The sequence below is a fragment of the Leptidea sinapis genome, chromosome 43, assembly GCF_905404315.1.
Source record: "Leptidea sinapis chromosome 43, ilLepSina1.1, whole genome shotgun sequence".
Taxonomy (NCBI): Eukaryota; Metazoa; Arthropoda; class Insecta; order Lepidoptera; family Pieridae; genus Leptidea; species Leptidea sinapis.
The window spans coordinates 8,135,051-8,159,899 of NC_066307.1; the positions used below are offsets into that span (position 1 = coordinate 8,135,051).

General features: G+C 32.9%; 1 protein-coding gene across 1 annotated transcript; it reads left to right on the plus strand.

The window, feature by feature from the left end:
- The first annotated feature begins 496 nt into the window (after window positions 1–496).
- Window positions 497–24,649, plus strand: LOC126976976 (membrane-associated progesterone receptor component 1-like). Its single transcript, XM_050825611.1, has 3 exons — window positions 497–822; window positions 21,787–21,936; window positions 24,462–24,649. Exons 1-3 carry the CDS (start codon window positions 543–545, stop codon window positions 24,548–24,550), a joined length of 519 nt encoding a protein of 172 aa, XP_050681568.1. The 5' UTR covers window positions 497–542; the 3' UTR covers window positions 24,551–24,649.
- Window positions 24,650–24,849: the final 200 nt, after the last annotated feature.

Genomic DNA, 24,849 nt, shown 5'->3' on the forward strand with positions numbered 1-24,849 from the left:
TTAAGAGTTGACTGATTTGAATTGATCTATACTCATGAGTCATGATGATATACATATTTTGAGATTCTTTTTAATTATGTGTTTTTAATTTTTACACATGGTATCTATCTACGAATATCTTCGAAATGATTACTTGACTCTGAATATCAGTACTAAAAGATCTACTTACAAAACCATTTTGAAATAATATAATATTTGTATCGTATATGTATTTTTTGTACTAAGAAATAATAAATAGCCATCTATTGCTTAATGGATGGCTGATTCAATTTGAAAAAAAAAAAAACATTATCCATTATTATTAGGTAGATAGAATAATATGATATTATGGAAAAAAAATGTACAAGTTCAGGGCTTTAAAATGCTAGTATTCAGTTAGCAAAATTTACCGATTGATTTACAGATTAAATGTAACTACTCAGCTCTTAGACTACGTTGATAGTCACCAATAGTACAACGGTACGTGTTGACCTTCAACACAATAACTCCGTACTTGATAACTCAGTCCACTCAAACAACTCGCGATACGAACACGTTTAAAAATGGCTGAAGCCGAAGCAACAACTTATTGGGATGAACTAACGAATCCCCTAAATTTAGTGCTAATCTTTTTCATTGTGTACCTTATATACAAGATTTTAAGGTCGCATTTTGAGACTGTGGAACCTGTTTCGCTTCCGCCGCCTTTACCAAAGCTGAGGAAAGACATGACTGTCGCAGAATTAAAGAAGTACGACGGAACAAATGAAGATGGCCGAGTTCTGTTAGCTGTTAATGGAGTCATATTTGACGTTACAAAGGGAAAGCGATTCTACGGACCAGGTATGTGCACTATATGTTACAACATAGTTGAAAAACAACTGATTGTTGTTATAAAAATATAAAAGTTTCTCGGTACTATTGAATTTAAAGGTCAAACAATGTTTTTCTCATTAAATTAAGAGACAATATATTTTATTTTCAACATTCAAATGCTGTATGCGTAAGTGTGTTGTAGTACATGTTACTTATAGAATAAAATTTAATAAAGGTAATTAATATACGCAGTTATACTTACTCTATCGTCACTATGTCATGTCATAGATCGTCATTATTATTTATTTATATTTTATATACTTACATTCGTTTATTAACTTATATGTATAAGCATCCGTTTAGGTGCCGTAAAGAGTAAATTAAGCCTATTCACACAGTTTATAAGATGGAGATTTCCAATTCGGCGGACGGCTTTTTTGTATGTTTGTTAAGTCACACCTCCACTGTTTACGTTAAATCATTTATACGTTCTTTATTTAGGTAGACTATGACCTCTATTTTGAGCAATTCACGCACACTAACACAAAGTGTCATACAAATCGCGAGTGTAAGACGTAGCTTGTCACACACACTAAACTAATATTCCTGGCCTATTTTTTGAAGTGACTTGCTGTTAGACAACCGATACTATGAAGGGGTATAAATTATCTATTATATTCCCGGCCTTTTTTATATGTTGTCTAACAGCAAGAGACTCTATCCTAGACATATAAATTATATGACTTACAGATAGGTCCGATTAAATAAAATAGTTCTGACAATAATTGTTATAATATAAATGCAAATTATGCATCTATGAGTAATTCAGAGAAAATCTCAAATTTTATTTGTATAGGTACATATAGCGTTTTGGTCTAAATAATGATTTGATACAGTGAAACACATTAACGGCCGTTCCCAATATTCAGTCTATCTCTTACTTAAGATAAAAATCGTAACTATTCACTCACCTTACGCTGTCTGTCAATAGGACGACGTATAGCTTACCAGCGATAGAAGTTTGTATGGAAATTTGCAAGTCACGCGTCCCAATATAAGGCGATAAGAATGACTTATCGGGTATATTGGGACAGCTTCAGATTATTGACAGCTAATTACTGACAGTAAAATGTAGTAATTTATCTCTTTCTGTAGATAGTATATTGGGATTGGCCGTAAGAAGAACAGAAATGGCCCCTGGAACATTTGATTGACGACATTGTGGTGACAAGACAGTTTATGCTACAATGACTAAACACATTTAAAAGGAATGCAAATAGATTCATTGAACTGATCTGGTGATGAGGTTGAAGGTTAAGCATCGGAACTCAATAGTAGAAGGATACTAGCTGTGTTTGACCTTATGGTTATTTTTTCATCACACTTTTAAATGAAACTTTTTAATGGTTTTAATGTCTCGCGTTATACTAACTGCTGATTTGCTCTACTTGTCACGTATACATACAAATGTTATGTGTGGGTTTGAGTCCGTATTACGCAGAGCTGCTCGAATTCTCAGGGACCCAGGGACCCAGTGCTCTGTGGACGGTCCGATCACCTGGCGATGCGTAGAGACGTCGCTTCATTGTGTGTCTTCTACCGCATTTATCACGGTGGTGTTCCAAAGAGCTGTTTCACCTAATTCCTGCCACCTAAATCCACCTTCGCACGACACGCCATAAACTAGGATATCATCTCCACCATCTGGATGTTTTCAAGGAACTTTCTTTCACGAATAACAAAACTGTGGAATGAGCTTCCTTATGTGGTGTTTGCGGGACAATACGACATGGGTAACTTCAAAAAAAAGCGCGTACACATTCCTAAATGCTCCTGTGATTCCTCTCGCGTTGCAAGAGAATGTGGACGGCGGTGATCAATTAAAACCAATGACCACGTTTGTAATCCTTTTCCATAGAAAAAAAAGAGGAAAAGAAACTTTTTTTTTTTTCATAATTTTATCGTTGCTCATAATAACTACCTGAGACAAATATTTTTCTTATTGACATAACGCCAGGTATCTATTTAAAGTCAGTCTTGAATGTCTTAATTTGTATGTTTGGCACCAATTTGAAAATGTTGTAAAAAATATAGAACAATGGAAATATTTATGATTCACATTTAAAGCTTTATATTTAATAACATATCCTCATTCCTCATAGTAATGAATAATTAATGACCAATGGAATGTTTCTTCAAACAAAGTTGGTCAATGAGCTTCTTTATCTGAAACAGTACACGTTAATGACCACACAATTACCACAGATTATTCAGGCCACGTAACATTAAGATAAACGAGGACAAACGCGCCTACCATATCGTGTTCTCATGTAAAATGATAGGAAATTCATCTTTACCTAATGACTAGACTTTTATTGAAGTTATACCTAGCAAAAGTCTCTAAGCAAAAGCGATTTACTCGATTGTATGAAACGTGCAGTCATTGACAGGTGACGGCTATAATCTTGTAAAAGACGGAGATAGCCGAAATCCACTACGTCTTAAGCAACTGTCCGCTTTCAAATTTAGCCGGATTATACTTCGTCGTCAATCGTCTTAATGTAATTACTACTATTTCAAACTAATAACAAACATCCTCTTTGTTATGCCGTTTCATCCAATCTAGTGAATCGATTTTTTCTTAGAGTTTCTCTAGTCTGGCGATATTCGTATTTTTTTTTGGTTTCTTCGTCCATTTTTAAGTCAGCCAAAGGATTCCCGTATTCGTTGATATTTAATAATTAATTTTCAAAGCCATCTTTGCAAGATTTTTACAATAATATTCTTTCTATAAAATATGTAGAATAGCATGAGGTATAAATAATGTTAAGGGTTATTGTTTTGTTATTTCCAGTCAATAATTGTATTTTTCTATTTGTGACACATTTTTTTCATGAATAGTTACAGCAGATCAGAACAGACTGATCTAGAAGACAGTTATTCGTAAGGTAGATAAATCATATAAAGTCTGTTATTCAAGCGCTAATCACATAGTGTCTCTTTTACTAATACTGACAAAACTGTATCGATGATATTATAAAAACTGCAAAATAAAGTCAAGAAATAGTTATATACTTGTGTATATTACCACCACACTATAAAATGTGAACGACTTAGCTGTAATAACCAACATCCCGTTGCTAGCAAGGCCGATGATAATTTAAATTGACTTCCATTCAATCTATCTACATTTATTCCCCCAGGCAAACAGTTATAAAGTTTCGCTTTTATGGAATACCGGGAATATAACAGTCGATTGATGAATGACCTGTGGTTCTCTGCGTCTTAAGATGACTGGTTTTTTTGCGGTAGTACCGCGGAAGAAGATTTGAACATGGAAGTGAGATTCTTGTGATATCATGGACAAATACCAGACTATGAGTATGATTGATGTGTTTGTGGTGTGAGGATGGAATTTGGTGGTAGGAATCCATGCAAATTGCTCTTCAGAACACTCTTTGTAATACTTGCAAAATATAATCCACTGTGAAACGATGTATAAACATGAGTGTTCAGTGATTGTATAAGAGATTGAGCCTTTCAGATAGAACCAGTTCTAGGACTACGACTTTTTTGAAACATTTCTCGCTACTTGATAACATTCAGTTTTTTTTTTTTTCAAAAAAGTCAATGTCAAAGTTTTTGTTTGCATAAACATGTTTGGTTGATGTTACATAAATATAAATGTACATGTTTGCCACTTTTATGACGTGCAAATTTTACAAAATACATTACTAAATCGTTAGATACAAAATCAGTTTAACAAAAAAAAAATTACCAGTATTTTTTATTATAAAAAAATTGTCAATTTTTTAATTGAAAATATTCGTCTAATGAATACAAGCAGTTTTTAATAAGGTATATTTTTAATTTAGATGAGAATTTCCTATTTGACGATACCTCTCTTATTATCTTTGGGATGTGATTATAGATTTTTATGCACATAGAATAACAGTCTCTCTGAAACAATGTTGTTATACAAGTAAATGTTATACCAGAATATTGCCAGCTAGCCATCAAAAAAATCATGTCGGATGATTTTGGCATAGTGATGTTCCTCTCAAAATTTGCCATCCGCATTATTGTAATCCGCATTATTATCAGAACTTGATCTTGAGTATAAAATATCTGGACGTAGTTCTAATATAATACAAATTTATCACGTTTTTATAACGTGCTGGTTGTCCGCGTTAAACTTTACTCAGTTTTGATATATTGATCATATATACTAAAAGTGCAGGTAAATTGTCGGTAAACTTATGCATGCATTAAAATATCAACTACAATTTGAATAACCGCTGATCAAATATTTAATTTCACTAAGAATTTCATTTGCAGGCATTATTTTAAAGTCCGGGTATTGTAAGTTTCGTAAATAATGTTCATTCACTCGGGATAATAGTTGTTTTAAGTTTTATTCCCCTACATCACCCTAAAATAACCTTGCGCATTCATTCTAAGCCAGTGGTAGGCTCCTTTGCACAGGATGCCGGCTAGATTATGGGTACCATAACGGCGCCTATTTCTGCAGTGAATGTGTAAACATTATTGTGTTCCGGTCAGAAGGGCTCCGTGGCTAGTGAAATTACAAATCAAATGAGACCTTACATCTTATGTCTCAAGGAGTCGAGCGCTATTATAGTGCCACTCAGAATTTTTGGATTTTTCTAGAATCCTAAGCGGCACGGCATTGTAACCAATTACAGGGCGTTCCAAATACCATCAGCTGAACGTCGTGCTCGTCTTGTCCCATAAAAAAACCTATGCCTTATAGTTTTGAATTCAAGACTTAGGAAAGTACAAGTCATCCGTCCTTTTAAGTTTTCAATTAACTAAACTGTAGGCATCGCCAGCTGGGTGCAGATTTTTATTTCTCAACGCTGTATTTCAAATAATCTGGAATAATTCCCAAACGATAATTTCTTATCTATTATGCACTAAATTAAGAAATCTGCTTACTGATTCACTTCATTTCGTGTTTTTGCGTGTAAATACTAATGTATGGTCTCGCTCGTCGACTCTTACCCTATTTATGTATTTATTAGGTTTATTTACAATCACTTACAATAATACACACAAATATAAAAAGTAGAACTAAAAACTAGGAAATAAATGTAGTGATTACTTACAAATAAACACAGCATGCACAAAAGTAAATAATTTTAGGCATAATATACAATAAGTTACAAATTAAACATTTTTTTTAAAATTAATAAATGAGTTATCACACAGTTACATCAATTTTCCAATTATAGCATTATTAAACATTACCCATGATGCTGCAAATGGTCTTGCGGAATTTGGAATTTGGCTAAGAAATCAGCAAATATGTCAATATCAGCTACGCTATAAGAATTTAAAATTTTACATAATCGAGGGACTGTGGAATTGGTACCCAGGATCGTTCGACGAAGTGAAGGACAACTATTAACAATTATATTATCAACAATCCATTTGTTTTGTTTGTCTTCTAAAGTTTTATTAGTTCTTTTTGAAGTTATACTTCTTAAGCGCGTTATGAAGAAATAATAAAGAAAAAGAATAAAATAATTATCAAATTGTATATCAGTTTCATTGTTATTTTCATAACTACCAGACGGTAATATGATGTAAACACTGAAACCGGTATTAATTACGTAAACTTGCGGTATGGAGTACCGTATAATCAGTTGCCTCATAACATATTATTATTAGCGTTACACAAAGTTGTTTGAATTGTTTTTTTTTTTAATAATGCGCCATCTACCAACCATTCTATCTTATTGTCTATAATATATTCAATTGTATTGTTAAGGCATTTGTTGATATTAATAATAATAATAAATAAATAAAATAGCCTTTATTCAGACAAAATACTAAATCTAATTTTACATGCATTATTATTATTTAAATTTGACAGTATTTTCCTTCATAAATTATATATATATATACATTTTTTTAATCACTTGAATAATTGGTTGGATGTGTGGCGGTCCTCCACAGTGCGGTTTTCTAGGAGCTTTCTTCCACGTACTACAAAGCAGTGGAATGAGCTTCCTTGTGCGGTGTTTCAGGGACGATACGACATGGGTACCTTCAAAAAAAGCGCGTACACCTTCCTTAAAGGCCGGCAACGCTCTTGTGATTCCTCTGGTGTTGCAAGAGATTGTGGGCGGCGGTGATCACTTAACAACAGGTGACCCGTACGCTTGTTTGTCCTCCTATTCCATAAAAAAAAAAAAAAAAATGTGTTTTGTCTGTTTGTCTATTATAGACATAGGCCACCTCCACTGACTCCTGTTTTCAGCTGTTCTAGTCCATGTACTACCGGCAACTGCTTTAATCTCGTCCACCCATCTCCTAAATGGTCTACCTCGGTTTCTTTTTCGGTCTCTCGGATATTAATAATAATAAATATAAAATATTTTACTAAAAATACTAGGTACGTTAGCCGCAAATAATTTATTAAATTATAATATTGTTATGAATAATATATTTAAATTTGCTTCAATAGTGGAAGGATGTACTGAAAAGTACAGATAAGCAGGAGATATAATTGCTGTTGCAATCCATTTAAAATCTATCATCCAAGTACAAAGTCAAATTATAATGATTAAATGAATATAAATAAACGAATAATTGAAAGGCTGGGAGAGTTTTTTGCGTCGTTTCTTCTCTCTCAGAGCGTCATTTGTTTCCTAAGTGATCAAAAAAGTGAAGTGACATCAAAAAGAATTCTAAAGGAATCAATTTTAAGAAAATAAATATCTTTTATGCTTTTTGTAATGAAGTAAGTGTCTTGACTGAATTATTTGTATTGCGAATATATATAGGTATTTCTAAGTAAAAAAATATATGTTCCTGATAATTAATCACCAACAGCGCGGCATCTTATGGTATAAGTATTATTCCGATCGGTTCGGTACTTTTCTTGAAGGAAAACGGCCATTTATTAGTGTAGATTTGCTATTGTCGGTGAAAACAGTTCAAAAGCTAGCTTGCTGTTGAAAGTGTTTTAGGGCGATACTAAAAGTGCGTCAATAAAAAATCTAATAAGAAAAGAAAATTTTACGAGACAAGAAGATTACCGCTAGAACTCTTCCTAGAATGATCAAATACTTTCATAAACTTAATAATGTTTAAGGTCGATATACAAAATATGCTTTAAATCAATCTCTACAGCAAACGAAAGAAGCTCAATCAAAATAGTATTTATACCGATTCGCGTTTGAAAAGAACAACTACAGCAAGCAAAGCGATAAAGTGTACGCTCATAACTCCAAAGAAACTTCATAAGTGTTCGAAAAGTGCAAATACAGTCATTATCCAGCCCAAGTCATAGTTTACTGGGATCAAAAGGAGTCACAATTTTTTTTACTGGACAAACGAGCATACGAGTCACCTGGTGTTTAGTGATCACCGCCGCCCACATTCTCTTGCAACACCAGAGGAATTACAAGATCGTTGCCGGCCTTTAAGAAAGGTGTACTCACTTATTTTTGAAGGTACCATGTCGTATCGTCCCGGAAACACAGCACAAGGAAGTTCATTCCACAGCTTTGTAGTACGTGGAAGAAAGCTCCTTGAAAACCGCACTGTGGAGGACCGCCACACATCCAGATGGTGGATATGATATCCTAACTTATGGCGTGTTGTGCGAAGGTGGAATTCGGCGGCAGCAATCAGGTGAAACAGCTCTTTGGAACACTCCCGTTATCAAATGATCCAGCCGTTCACAGAGTACTGGGTCCCCAACAATTTGAGCTGCTCTGCTGGACGCGGTCAAGTGGATCGAGCTGATACTGGGGTGCGCCAGACAACAGATGACAGCAATACTCCATATTATATGGCTGGACCTGCGCTTTGTACAGCTTGAAGTATTTCTGTGCTCTATTTATGATTCTACAAATCTTAATTTTTGTGAAAAGGACATGAAGACTTCATCCAATTGCTCAAAATAGAGGTTAACTGTCAACCTCAATTTGTTTCGACGTTTTCAGAGCTGTACACAATATATCTAGACGAATTCATGGTCTAAGCGCATGTTAGTGTTATAAACGCTTAACATAAACTACTTAATTGAGTTAACAACAGCTGGCCACAAGTCGTACTCAAGGTGAGACGACTTCAAGGAGGACGTAGTATATATTACCTCAATGGTTAGTACCATTGCATAGAAACTCAATTACCTGGCAGTCAAGCGAGTACCTATTACATGTACAATTTACATGTTAACCAGTTTAGATAATTAATGCTATAATTTAACAGCGCAGTTTTGAATAACAATTAGAGTTAATTATCGAAACTGAGTTGGAAAAAATAGTAAATAAATGCTTAATCTTAGGTGCTATTTCTATATTTGAATATCATTACGATATATTCATTACTTACATTATCTTGTTTATTAGGTAGCTGTCTGCTACAAATGACCTGAGTGAACGATAAGCTACGTTAACTTATCTCTTGAAGTTATAAACTGACATGACTTCAATAATTATGACTTATTATTATGAAAAATCAGAACAGTAGCGCCACAGTGGTCTCCTTAAAATTTCTACCTGCGTCTGTGCGGAACGCTAGGGTTGGTACGTACAAAAAGATTGACAACATGGATGGCGAATCCCAGCTTATGTAACTCGGAGTCAACCAGTCTTGGTGGCATAAGGCCTGGCACTTAATAGCTTTGCCTTCTCAAGGTAGCTTAGCAGCGTTGTAAATTGTGTATATGTGTGCGTGTGTTGATTAGGGCGCTCTGGTTTGAAGTTAATGTATTGTACTTTTACTGTAATGTGTTTTTTTAAGTTCAGCTGATGGTAATTGATACGCCCTACCCATTACAATGCAGTGCAGGATTCTTGAAAATACCCAAAAATTCTGAGCGGCACTGCTACAATTGCGCTCGTCACATTGAGAAATGAGAGGTTGTCTCATTTGCCCAGTAATTTCACTACCTACGGCGCCGTTCAGACCGAAACACAGTCATTTTTACACATTACTGCTTCACGTTAGAAATAGTCGCCGTTGTGGTGCCCATAAATCTAGTTGGCTTCTTGTGCAAAGGAGCCTCCCACTGCTAAATTAATTAAGTTAATATGTCATAGAATGACATAAGTCATTAGTAAAGTAAAGTATGAAAATTAGGTATTTCAGCCATGTCAAAAGGCACAAAGAGGTCAAATTCGTTACTCACATATCATAATATCCTATCTGCAAGTAAGGTCCCTATTCCATAAACTGGCTTAATACGAAACCAACAACTACTCTTTTCGTGCATTGTTATGAAGACAGAGGCAGAATAACATTATGGATTACGTATTAAGGCAAATTCTGGAATATCCACCAAATATTTATTTGTTTTTATTTTATTTTTACACCAAAACGGAGAGTGCCGTACGGCACCCTACTCCCTCACCAAGTTCTAACGCTTATGTTGCTTAAAATATGGTTTATTTTGCATGTTCTTATAGCTTGTATCAATGGCATTCTGATACATTCACTCAAATCATCCTAATTATAAGCAATCTATTAATACAAGTAAAATAATACGCATTGACAGAACGCTGCGCGAGCGCCAAAATCACGCCCATCTGAGGCATACCGTGCGATCAGTTTCCCGGAACCGAAAGAATCGAATTATTAAAGAATATATAAAATTTTAATTATACTTAGAATGAAATTAGAGATAAAATAGTGAGTTTCTTACTACAGTCTAGGAGAGCTTTGATTACATTTTTGTTGTTGACAAATGAAATAAAATCAAAAATAAATTTCTTCATTTAGATGAAAAAATGACTTACACTACACCATTATTCCCTAATTATTTTAATTATATTATTCACCATTTGCCACCAATTTCAAGAAGTGAAGCTTTAATGAAAATAAGTAACAGGAAACTCACTGAAATTCTTTTAAATCAGCATATTTTACATTTTTTTTTACAAATTACTTTAAATGTCTCTGTAAAGTGATGCAACAAAAAAAAGTCAAGATTTATGTACCTATTACAGGAATACGTTAAAAAAAACTACGTTTAAAAACGGACTTGAAGAACTAAAAGTATAAAATATGCAAGCCTAATAACTTTAATATTAATAAAATACCTACTATTGTTTGTGTGTATTTAACTATTGATAGGGTTTAAGTTGAAACCAAGTCAAATGTACTTGCCTATTATTCATCTCAAGCAGTCACAAAATGATATAAAATTGCAGAGTTTAGCTTGTTTTGGTCATAAGTCATAAGTATCTGATAGCGAGACTGTTATCATTTTAGTATTTGGAGTAGCGACTCATCCAAATTTACTATCAGAAGAATGTTGGTAACTTTTGAGATAGCAAAATAACATATAGAATTTTATCAGCGTTTCATGTTTTGTTTACTGCCCCAAAAAAAATACTATCTTTGACGATAACGTCACATTATTTTTTTGAACTCTAAGCCTAAATTTATAGACTGGTATCCAAGATATGGAAAAATAAATGGAAGGAGACAAATGATACGATGGGAAGATGATTTCTAAAAGATTGCTGGACAACCATGGAGAAGAACAACTTACGACAGGAAAATGTGGAAAGATCTGGATTAATGTCGGCGGACAAGCGAGCAACGTTTAACATAAGAAATAGTATATATTGACAGACTAAAAGTATATTGACACACTTTGACACACTCTTACACAAATTATCTTGCCCCAAACTAGGCATAGCCTGTACTATGGGTACAAGATAACGATATCTTTAATACAATATACTTACTTAAACATACATATGTACATCCATGACTCGAAAACAAACATCCATATTCATCATAATATAAATGATTGCATCTACCGGGATTCGAACCCGGGACCTTTTGCTTAGTAGTCAGGGTCCATTCCATTCGGCTGTATGGGTCGTCATATTTGGAGAAATATAGTTACAATCATTTAGTATATTAAGTTGTAGTATAAGTTATGTCTCAAGGTGACGAGCGCAATTGTAGTGCCGCTCAGAGATTTTTCAAGAATCCTGAGCGGCGCTGCATTGTAATGGGTTGGGCGTACCAATTACCATCAGCTGAACGTCCTGCTCGTCTCGTCCCTTATTTTATAATAAGAAAATAAAAACAAAGTATAATATGTACCATTTTAGTTGCTTCGAGTAAAGGCTTCATTCATTAATTCAAGCCTTAATTTTATACATAATGTCCAAACAATACTTACAAGTACATATATGGCCTATGACTCTTTCTGGAGGCCACATTACATCACACGTGAGTGTGCATTATTGGCAAATCATATAGAAGCAGGTTAAAAGTATATATAAATATTTATGATTACAAAAGCGTTTAATCAAAGGTTATATGAATTAGTCAACACTTAGCAATACATTACTACTAATTCATATTTGACGACCTGTATAGATATACTAGCTGACCCGGCAAACGTTGTTTTGCCATATAAAGTATAATTCACGCGATAGTTTTATAAGTAATAAAATATTGCCTTTATTATAGCCTGTACATCATTTTGTTCTATTGTCAATAGTTTTTGCAGCGCACGCAAAAATAGGTTTTCGATTTTACACCTTGTGTTACAAAATAGCAATTTTATTACGGATCCCTAATTTTGAAAAAAAAACATAGCCTATAGCCTTCATCGATAAATGGACTACCCAACACTGAAAGAATCATTCAAATCGGACCAGTAGTACCAGAGATTAGCGCGTTCAAACAAACACTGCAGCTTTATAATATTTATAGATATATGAGTGGCTAGCGATCCTACCTAATAAGCTAGAGGTCCCGGGTTTGAATCCCGGTAGGTGCAAGCATTTATATTATGAATATGGATGTTTGTTTCCGAGTCACGGATGTTTATTTGTATTTATGTATGTTTAAGTATATTTTATTAAATAAATCGTTGTCTTGCAACCCATAACACAGGCTATATATGCCTAATTTAGGGCAATATAATTTGTGTAAAATGTGTGACTATATTATTATTATTTAAATGTGTATTTTTCGTATTTTCTTATTTATGCATACGAATTATAATAATAAAATATGAATATCCATTTCAATGATACAATTAAATAACACTCTAAGAAATAAATCATATGTCTTATTCATTAATTGGTATTTTGTTAAAGGACTTGTCGAGCAGTATTATTTTTCGTATTTTAAGATTACTATGGATAGACAACAAATTGAAACTGACCCGACAGACCTTGTTCTGTGCATAATAAATGAAATACTTTTTTTTTTATTAATTTGTCAATAATATTTCATAAAACCAAGAATTATTTTATATAATATGCTCCCTGTCAATGACTGCTGATAACTATAATGGAATTGTTTCACAGCAGAACTGTCAAACCGTGCGTCAATAAATTCTCTCATAGAAAATATGTACATACAAAACAAATATTAAAAATAAAAATAATTATGGGTCCCAAATCGAAATAAAAACTATCCTATCTCTCAAGTTGGGCTAAACTGCACTCCATTTAAATCCGTTCATTAGTTTAGGAGTCCATCGCGGACAAACAACGTGTCACTTAATTTATATATATTAAGACTAGCTGACCAGACGGAAGTTGTTCTGTACATAATAAATAAAATACCGTTTTTGATGAATTTGTCAATAATTTTTCACTGTAACATAATAATATGCTTCTTGTTGTTATAATGAAATTGTTTCACTTAACTGTCAAACCGCGCGTCAAAAATACTCTCACAGAAAATATGTCCAAACAAAACAAATATTGGAAATAAAAATAATTATGGGTCCCAAATCGAAATAAAAACTATCCTATCTCTTAAGTTGGACTAAACTGCACTCCATGAAGTAATCCCCATTTAAATCCGTTCATTAGTTTAGGAGTCCATCGCGGACAAACAATGTGTCACTTAATTTATATATATTAAGATTATTATGTGCTATAGTCTTTTAATTCAATAAATAAAATTAGGGTATTAAAAATAAAACGCTCACTTAAAACAAAAAAAACGTAAACGTAAAATTATCTTAATCGGATTCTACGTTATTTCTCAATATTAAACGAATAATATTTATGATTACAAAAACGTTTAATCAAAGGTTACATGAATTAGTCAATACTTAGCAATATATCTCAGTCTGAATAAAGTAATTGAATAAAATTTAATACATAAATTACTATAGATTACGAAAATAATCATTGTATTTACTAATATGTATTATAAAATGTTGAAAAATAAATAACTAACCTCTATTTTGAGAAATTCACACACACTAACACAAAGTGTCATACAAATCGCGAGTGTAAGACGTAGCTTGTCACTCACACTAAACTAATATTCCTAGCCTGTTTTTATCGGTTGTCTAACAGATAGATAATAATAGTATAATATAAGTGGAACTTTTAATTAATAACTTTGAGTGATAAAATAATTGCTTTTGAAGGAGTCCTCTAGACTCGATGAACCGCCGTCAAGTAAAAACAATGGAAGTAATAGTGAAGGCCTTTGTACAGCAGTGGGATGAAATATAAAAAAGGAAATAAATGTATATATTACAGGAATTGTGTAGAATTTAGTTATTTTAATAATGCATATAATAATATAATATACAATTTTATGGTTCATTACATAAATAAATTAATATTGACACACTTTTACACAAATTATCTTCTCCCAAACTAGGCATAGCCTGTTTGTATTTTGGGCACAAGACAACTATATACTTAATACAATACACATACTTAAACATACAAAAACATCAAAGACTCAGAAACAAATATCTATATTCATCATATAAATGTTTGCACCTACCGGGATTCGAACCCGGGCCCTCCTTAACTATGTATCCTTTTCAAACTATGAATGTCTTAGTTGTGTTATTATGAGAGAACCTTGCTAGAAAAAGTTTCCTTGTATATTGTAAGCGGTGCTTGCAGGACGATACAAGATGGATACCTTCAGTAAAAACACCGACACTTTTCTAAAAGGTTGGCAAGGCTCCCGTGATTCCTCTGGTGTTTCAGCAGAATGTGAGCGGCGGTGATCACTTAACATCAGGTGATCCGTTTGCTCGTTTGTCCCCTCTTTCATAAAAAGTAATAATTCCAAATTTTTTCTTAGTACTTTACACATTTTCTTTCCTGTAACTACCACAAGCTATTGATGTTTCAGATTCTAATTAAAATGTACACGTTATTTCAATATAATCCATAATGTTTTAACAAAATACTTTTTTAATGGATTAAAACGCGTCTACTTATATATGACTGTATTTTTATCTCATATTTTGACTTATTAAGCTATTGCATAGCTTCTATCGCGGGCCTTGAGCGTGGAGACCGAATCCAGAAATTCCGTAACGAAAATAACCTGACACTTACTTACTAGATCTATATAGATATTTCGCCACGGTCATTACAGTTGCCGTGGAACAGCGGTTACACGTATGCTTTTCGTGCAGAAGGTCCCAGGTTCGAGCCTGGGGTACGTCTTGATTTTTTTTATTTCTTTATTTTTTTTATCACGTTTTTTTAATTTTTATTATTATGACAAATTATGTAAAATTTTACTCACTTCCTGTTTACTTTTTTTAAATTAATTTTATCAAAAAAAATACTGCATTAATAAAATAAATTAATAATTATAATTGCATAAGTTGATAAAAAATGCTATGCAATAGCTTTACCGCGGCAGTCCCCGAGTGCCACGCGTCTTTTTTTTATTATTATTTAATTAATACCGACGTTCCCTAAGCCCAATGTTTATATATATTTACAATTAAACGCGTTTTAATCCTTAGAAAAGTATTTTATTTAAATGCGTAACACTCGCATTTTTAAAAGAAAAAACAAGATGCAACAATATTATGTTGTCAATTGAGTTGAATAACTGGTCTTATAATCAGTGTAAACCAGAAAAAACTAGTTATCTGTTCTGTGGTGTTAACAATATCACCGACCTCAAAGTTAATGTCAAATAAACTGCATTCAAATAGGCTTAAACTTATCGCTTCTAAATTATCATTAAAATATTTCATTTAAATTACTGAATTACGGAAGAACTAGGGCTCGTGAGAAGAACATACATGAAACTCAATGGCCAAACTTTTAAATCAATGAGTATTTAACAATAGTCGTAGTAAATTACTTACTAATTTAGAAGGGGTTTGAAATTTAAACGCACTTAAAATATAAATATATGTATTTTACAGTTTCCACTTAATAACTATATTTAATACAATTTGGGCAGCGTTACCCCGTTTTCTTTTTTTTTTTCGAATTCACAAATAGTAATGTTCTCTCGAAAAAAAAATTTCAAATTTGAAATTGGAATTTTGGAATTCCAAATTTCTGTATTTGATAGTAAAATATATACTTACAAAATTACTTATAATCTTCTTATTATAGCAATTTAAAATTAAGCCTTATATATGTAGGTATCAGAAAACTTATTTCTACAAACCTATCTACGTGTTGAGGGATAAAACTTTATTATGCTTAAAAACAAAACATAAGGATTGTGAGGAAAATCCAGGAAACTGGGAAAACCTGGCTATTTGCTATCAGAATGTTCTCTCGAACTGAGCGCTCTCGCTTATATAGGGCACAACCGCCACAGATGCTACCAACTTTTGCATGCACTACAGTAGTGCCAACTAACTTACACGAATCAAGTTAACCAAAAATCTGTACATAATATTTTATTATAGTTATTTCTAAAGTTATAGTTATAATTATATAAAACAGTACTAACACAGTAAGTAATTAAATAAATTTTATAATTGATTGGGATCTCTAATCTAATCAATCATATATCGTGAACATATTTTAATGTCAAATGTCTTATGGCAGTGGCAGTAAGGGTAAACAGAAAACACGCATTCAAGGTGTTTTTAGACAACTTTTGTGGTGAAAATATAGCATTTGGAGCTATAAACACTACTTTATCCTGTTACACATACCTTTAAGTCTTACTTGTAGGTTGCTAATGCTTGCTGTTGGTTAAAGTTAACACTCCAGAACTATTATGAACTACCAGTTTTCTTTGCAGTTAAACAAGTTTTTTCTCGGCATGATGCATTTGTTTAGTATACTACTCTCATAAAAGTTGTTTTTATAGCTTTTACTTTTTTTGTGTAGGTACATTTATTCAGATTTGTAATCAATAATGAGGATTGTATGCAATTAAACTGTTTGCTCCTGTTAAAATGTTACATTTTCGATGCAAGTATTTTTAAAATATTGGCTTTGTTATATAGGAGCCGTGAACTCATATCGTTCAAGGTCGCCGGCATTTATTGTCGCCTTAACACATCATCAGTAATCAATATTTTAATATTGCTGACAATAATTTGCAAGGTACTGCACAAAGTCGTGTTCAAAGTTAAAAATCGTATAAAATATCAAATATTCCATAAAAGTTAATAATAAACTGTATAAATATAAATTTGCGTACATTGGATGCTTCAACCTTTAGTCTGAGATCTATAATAATATAATAATAATAATAATATTGACACACTTTTTACACAAATTATCTTGCCCCGAAGTTAAGCATATATAGCCTGTGTTATGGGTTACAAGGCAATGATATATTTACTACAATATTCTTACTTAAACATACATATATTCATATAAACATCCATAAATACATTTAAACATCCATGACTCGGAAACAAACATCTATATTCATCATATAAATGCTTGCACCTACCGGGATTCGAACCCGGGGACCTCTAGATTAGTAGGTAGGATCGCTAACCACTCGGCTACACAGGTTGTTATCTGTATAGTGTAAAATCGTAACTATCGTTATCGTCTTTTCTGTTACAATAAACTTATCGACGGTAACTCACCTTATAGGCTTATCCGTTCGCGCTGTCTGTCAATGGGACGACGCGACGTATAGCTTGCCGGCGATAGAAGTTTGTATTGGCTTGTCGGGTATATTGGTGCAGCTTCAGATTATTGCCAGCTAATTACTGACAGTAGAAGGTAGTAATTTATATCTATCTGTAGATAGTATATTGGGAACGGCCGTCCATTTAAATGTTACATGAGCTTTGCATTTTTCAGAGGACGCAATTTTTGTATTTGGGACATGTGTTGGGGGTCAATAGAAACTTAACCTCAAGTTTGACTTTGACAAAACACTTTTTTCGCGATATATAGGAAACTATGCGTCTTACAAAAAAATCGCAAATACATTATTTGCAGCAAATTGTTTTGCCTACAAATATGTTCATATCACTTTCTGTTCTAAATTAAAAATTAAGGAAGTTATACGCAAAAAAGTGAGAATTTTTTTTATATTTTTTTTTGCTCTATATCTTTTTTTTATACATTTTAAATAAATTACCTCAGACCTCAGACGAAAAATTTTCCCTGTATTTTTTTTTAATTTCATTCATTTAAAACGCTGTTACAGAAATAAAAATAAAGGAATAACAAATAAAAAGATAATAAGTCATGCTAAGCTTACACTCCGCTAAGTATTCGGTAAGTAAAATCTGAGCAAATTCTAAATAGGCTCTATTATAGATCTTAGACCACCACAAGTAGCTATATAATTCTTTCCACGAATTATGTTGAAAATTATATCTCTTCTCAACACTAGCTACTCAACTGAATTGATAACATATTGTTTAAGTATTTGTTATAATAATGTGTAAATTTCAAGTATCTGAAACACTTATAACTTGTGTAAGGACAGGACAACAATGTGTCAAATACGAAGAAATAATACGGAATCAAGTCACATAGTAAGAAACTGTTCTAGCTAGGTTGTCTTATAATAACGTACTTAGAAGTCATTATATTATGTATTATATACTACCTACATTTAGTTATATATATTAGTTATACTACATAACTAATATATATATAAGTATGCTGTTATGCAGCAATATAAGTATTGCTGTTATCTCTGATTTGGTGCGCCCCAGTATCAGCTCGATCCATATTTGTCCTCGTGCAACGCAGAGCAGCTCGAATTGTCGAGGACCGAGTGCTCTGTGATCGGCTGGATCACTTGGCGTTGTGTACAGACGTCACGTTATTATGCGGAGTGTTCCGAAGAGCTGTTTCACCTGATTCCTGCCGCTGAATTCCACCTTCGCACAACACGCTACAAATTAAGATATCATCCCCACCATTTGAATGTGTGGCAATCCTCCACTGTACTCAAGGAGCTTTTTTCCACGTACTATAAAGCTATGGGATGTGATTTCTTATGCGGTGATTCCGCAACGATATGACATGGGTACCTTCAAAAGCGTGTAAGCTTCCTTAAAGGCTGACAACGCTCCTATGATTCCTCTGGTATTGCAAGAGAATGAGGGTGGCAGTGATCACTTAACACCAGGTGACCCGTACACTCGTTTGTCCTCCTTTTCCATAAAAAAAATAGTATTGCATAATATTAACTAACAACTACCAAATAATATTACGCTATTTATAAACTAGGTCCTAAAGAATCATTAAGAGAAAAAACATTTTGTCTGTTGCTTCTCAATATATTTTTGATAATGTTCTATATGTTCATAAGCACATTGAGGAATTTGCTAGAAACTGTGACATTCATAATGTTAACACGAGGAACAAACACAACCTTGTTATGCCTACTACTTGTTAAAGCCGAGTTAGTAAGTCTTTTATTAGGCGATGTATATGCTTTTACAATATGATCTCAGAAAATTTAAAAGAATTTTTAAAAAACTTTGTGTGGGAAAGGTTTCTATAGCATAAACTATTTTCTTAATGACACCACAGACGGGAATGAAGCGAACACCCTCAGGCTCCTAAATTATAAATGTTTATTGTACGATATCCCATTGTAATCCATATTTTATATTTTAAAAAAAGGCCCGCTGAGTTTCTTGCACCCATTCTTCTCAGGTCTGAGGCAGTCTATTTTGAATGGTTGGTAGTTTTTGACGTTCAATAAGTGATTTTGAATGCTATTATGAATATAAAATATTTCAATTCATTTCTATAGATGTATTGAATTTTAGTAGTTTAAATATGCTTTACTAAAAAATATTTATTTAAAGCATGGGACGCACTTCTTTGTGAGTCAGCCTTTGATGATCTTTTGATCTCATCTACTGATAAACAGAGCGTGCTCGTCTTTTGGCCGTGACACAAAATGAGTCGGGCTTTTGGTTACAAGCATTGCCTTCTGCGCCGATTGGAACGCTACTTGACAATATGACATTGTCAATATGCGTATCACTCCGGCTAGGTATAAAACTGAATGACAATCAAAACATCAATGTAGATGTGGCGTTCAGGTAGATGTTCTGGGACGTCACGGGTTATCCTGCCTAAAATCGGCAGGCCGTATCAGTCGACACTCTGGCTCCTTCTCATGTCCAAGTAACGTCAGTTGGTGCTGGGGCTGCTGCTTCGACTGCCGAAGACAGCAAGCGTCGCAAATATGTTGGTCTCAGTGAGTCATACATCTTTGTGCCGTTTGGTGTCGAGACACTTGGCTCGTGGAGCGCAGAGGCGCGGAGAATGTTCAAATACTATCTTCGCGCCTCAATAAGGCTACTGGAAACCCAAGCGCTGGCAGCTATTTCGGTCAACGGATCACTTGCTATCCATCGCGGTAATGCTGCCAGTATTCTTGGTACGCTTTCACGTAATGATAGTTTTAATTTTATATAGTCATAGTATTGTAAATATAGTTATAAGATTTGTTTTGTTTGAATAATAAATGAGTATTTATACACATATTTGTTTGCAAAAAATGATTATACCTAATTCTTTATATAACTTATTTAGGTTTATGATGAAAATAACAAAAAAACTTTCCATTCTTCATAGTTAAAAACATTATTGAAAATGTTGCGCAACCGAACATACGGCCTCGAAAAACTTGAGTGAACTTTGACCCTGACTTCACTTGCATAAACAGACTTATATTTAAATGTGTATTCTTCGTATTTACTTATTTATGAATACGAATTATTATAATAAATTATGAATATCAGTTAACAATCTTATGTTTTTGTTATTTAATTGGTATTTTGTTAAAGGAGTTGTCAGAGCAATATAATTTTTCGTATTTTTTTGTTAACATTGGATAAATGTATAGTAAATAAAATAGAAGCCGTACATCAAATTTATCTAATATATAAAATTCTCATGTGTTTGTAGTTAAACTCCTTCGAAACGGCTTGACCGATTCTCATGAAATTTTGAGTGCATATTGGGTAGGTCTGAGAATCGGACAACATCTATTTTTCATCCCCCTAAATGTTAAGGGTGGCCCACGCCATTTTTTTATAATTTTAAATTTTAATTTTTTTTTAATTTGTTTGATTATGAGTCAGCATTTAAAAATACATACAACTTCACATTAATCACCCATCTACGATCAACAGTTACTTTTGTATCGCGATTTTAATATCGGCAATACAACGTTTGCTGGGTCAGCTAGTTTTTATATAATATTATGTTGTATAGTTCTAACAGTATCTTCTTTTAATTCAATATAAATCTTTAGGGTATTAAAAATACAACTAATAACAACAAAACGTAAACGCAAAATTATCATAATCGGATTCTTCATTCTTTCTCAATACTTAACGAATTCCAGGAGTATTAATGACCCCTAAGAATGTTCTTCTTTAGACAGTTCATTTAGAATAAAAATTAATATTGAATAAATAAAAAAATCCCAAGATCAGCTAAATTACCAGTGCGAGGCTCCTTTGCACAGGATGCCAGCTAAATTAAATGTATCACAACGTCGCCCTTTTTCTGCCGTGAAGCAATAATGTGCAAACATTATTGTGTTTCGGTCTGAAGGGCGCCGTAGCTATTGAAATTACTGGGCAAATGAGACTAAACATCTTATGTCTCAACGTGACGAGCGCAATTGTAGTGCCACTCAGAATTTTTGGGTTTTTCAGGAATCCTGAGCGGCACTGCATTGTAATGGGCAGGGCAGACAATCTTTCTTATATAACTGATGATGTACCTAGCTTATTTAGTAATTTTTATTAATTATTATGAAATATTTTAGGTGGCGCATATTCGGCGTTTGCTGGCAAGGATGCTACTCGAGGTCTAGGTACAGGACAGGTGGCTGCATCAGAAAAAGAATACGATGACGTCAGCGATCTCACCAAGGAGGAAATGGACAGTGCAAAAGAATGGGAGGAACAATTCAGAGGTACTTATGTTTTAAAATCTCACAGAAATTTATGCGCTTAAATTCTTAATAAGACAAGACCAGTGGGAGGCTCCTTTTGCACAGGATGCCGGCTAGATTATGGGTACCACAACGGCGCCTATTTCTGCCGTGAAGTAGTAATGTGTAAACATTATTGTGTTTCGGTCTGGAGGGCGCCGTAGCTAGTGAAATTACTGGGCAAAGAGACTTAACATATTGTCTTAAGGTGACGAGGTCATTTGTAGTGCCGCACAGAATATTTGGGTTTTCCAAGAATCCTGAGTGGCACTTCATTGTAATATGCAAGGCCTATCAGTTACCATCAACTGAACGTCCTGCTCGTCTCGTCCCTTATTTTCATAATATAATATAGATATATAGATATTATTAAAAAATATTTAACCAAACAGTATCAATATATGCTTAAAATAATTAATCAAATAACAGAAATCTTAGTTCAAATACTGTTAGTGCAAGATTGGATATCTCAACAGAATATATGAATGAAATAATTCTAACAAAATGTATAACTTAGTTTAACTAGTATTATAGTTATTTTGATCGCACTTGATTGCTAGTATCATTTCGTTTAAAGACTTAAGAATTACTGCCAATGTTTTTACACAGATCTTAAAAAAAGCATTATTTGTGATAGAATAATACTTTTGAAGTAAAAACTTCTTTAACGACGTTGAATATTTTTCTGTTAAACTCGCGTCAGGACACGCGACTTGATCGAAAATGCGAAAATTATGGATGAAAGTTGATTTTTCTCAGAGATAAACTATTTAATGTTAAACAATTGTAATTTTTGTGTACGATAGCGCAATAAATGAATATTGTAGTTAACCACATAAATTATAGTACTTAAATAATAATAAATAATACAATTCGTGCGAAATTATTCCCATTCTAATATATTCAAAAATGCACAACGATAGTGATAAAATATGCAGTTCTGCCGGCACTCCCGGAGTATAATCCATATTTCTTTTTGTAAGATGGAGAACATGGAAGAAGATTTTCAATATTTCAATGTTTATCGGAAATTAGTTTTAGTTATGCCGATCATAACATATAATCTTATATCTTTAAACGAGTAATTCTTGTATATATATATATATATAATCTGAATCTCGGAAACGGCTCCAACGATTTTCATAAAATTAAGTATGCAGGGGATTTCGGGGGTGATAAATCGATCTAGCTAGGTTTCAATTTAAAAAAAATGGTTTTATCCATGTTTGAATGAGAAACAGCTAAAATAAGGTAAATTTCGCCACTATATACAAGACTATTATAGCTCAGATTGGAATCCCCGGTTCGAATCCAGATGTCCTATTAGTTTTTTTTTTGTTCAAGTTTTGTACATTCTTAAAAATCCGAGCAAGGCTCGGTCGTCCGGATATTAAATAATTATATATCATATTATATATGAAGCATTATTATCCTTCTCATGCAATATCTTATCAAAACGTGATCATGTTCGATAAGGGAATACTGTGCTGAAGTGTGCATTTTGTTATCGTTGTAAGTTACTTTATTACAATAATAATTTAATATAATATATAAATCCAGTGTCCTGATGTTTGTTTCCAGTGAACTCCTTAATTAATGAACTGATTATAATGGGGAGTGCAGTTTAGTCCAACTTGAGAGATAGGATAGTTTTTTTTTTCGATTTTTTTTTCGTTTGTTATTTGCCCTAATAAATAAATAAATTAACATTGAAGTACCAAATAACTGTTTTAAACAGATATTCTTTGTTTAAAATTTATTATTTTGTAAACTTACTGTAGTCGCGTTCATTTAAAATTTCTTCTCAATTTCATGGAATATTAAAATTCAGTTAATTAAGTATTTCTTCGAGGTCTGGGACTTATAATAAACTTTATTTCCACTTGTTATATACCACTCTTAAGGTTTCAGTTTTGTTTCTTATTATACTAGTGATTTAAAAAATACAATAATTATTAAATTTTTATTCTGTTTTAACACCTACTACTGTAACTGTTAAGGCTAGGGACCGAACCAATTGCCTTGAGGAATCAAGCGAAGCTAGATTACCTCACTCGCACAAGATCGCTGTTTTTTCAAAAATAGAAGCATTTTTAATTTATTACAAACATAATACCTATTTCTTTACAAAACTAATATGTCATGTTAAATAGTATTGGTGTTCAACTAATAAATTTTCGTAAAATTTATATCTAGATTGAATGATTAGCTAGATGGCTTCAGCTGTAGAAGCTAGGGGTGTTTTGGAGAAGTTTAGTTTTGTTCTGTCTATAAAAAATAGAAATGTAAAGAAAAAATTAATTTACTTCTCATATTCTGTAGATATACAATTATTTTTTGTAAAAATATAAGCTTTATATAAGCCGTCAAGAAATGGTTTCATTTATTTTGGCGATTTCTTGGGATAGCGGCCTTAACAAAAATAGAGTTGAAATTAGAATTAGTAGTTCTGATGAAAACTATTGATGTTTGCTAACTACTAATACATTTTGTATTATATTTTGCAGAAAAGTATGACATCGTTGGTAAACTTTTGAAGCCAGGTGAAACACCAACAAACTACGATGATGAGACTGAAGATAAGAAGATTCAGTAGAAACGTTCAGAATTCTACTATTTATGTGATATGTCAATGGGGTATCTTAATGTTTTAGATTTAAGTTAGATTTACATATTAAAGGTTGTTTTGTAAACATATTGTATTTAATTTTATTTCGAGTGATATATCATTTATGAAGTGAAAACTTATTTAGCGGCGGCACTCTTCTTGGGATGGGTATAAAATGTTAAACTTGCGTCAGGACACGTGGCGTGATCGAAAATTCGTAAGAAAGTCGTTGATATTTTGGATGAAAGTTGATTTTTCTGAAGGATAACCTTTTTAATGTAAAATAA

Excerpts from the sequence above, each read along its gene's own strand:
- LOC126976976 (XM_050825611.1), top strand. The coding sequence starts at position 543 with ATGGCTGAAGCCGAAGCAACAACTTATTGGGATGAACTAACGAATCCC. Across the intron at positions 823-21,786 it reads AAAGCGATTCTACGGACCAG|GTGGCGCATATTCGGCGTTT; the intron begins GTATGTGCACTA and ends GAAATATTTTAG. Across the intron at positions 21,937-24,461 it reads ATGGGAGGAACAATTCAGAG|AAAAGTATGACATCGTTGGT; the intron begins GTACTTATGTTT and ends TATATTTTGCAG.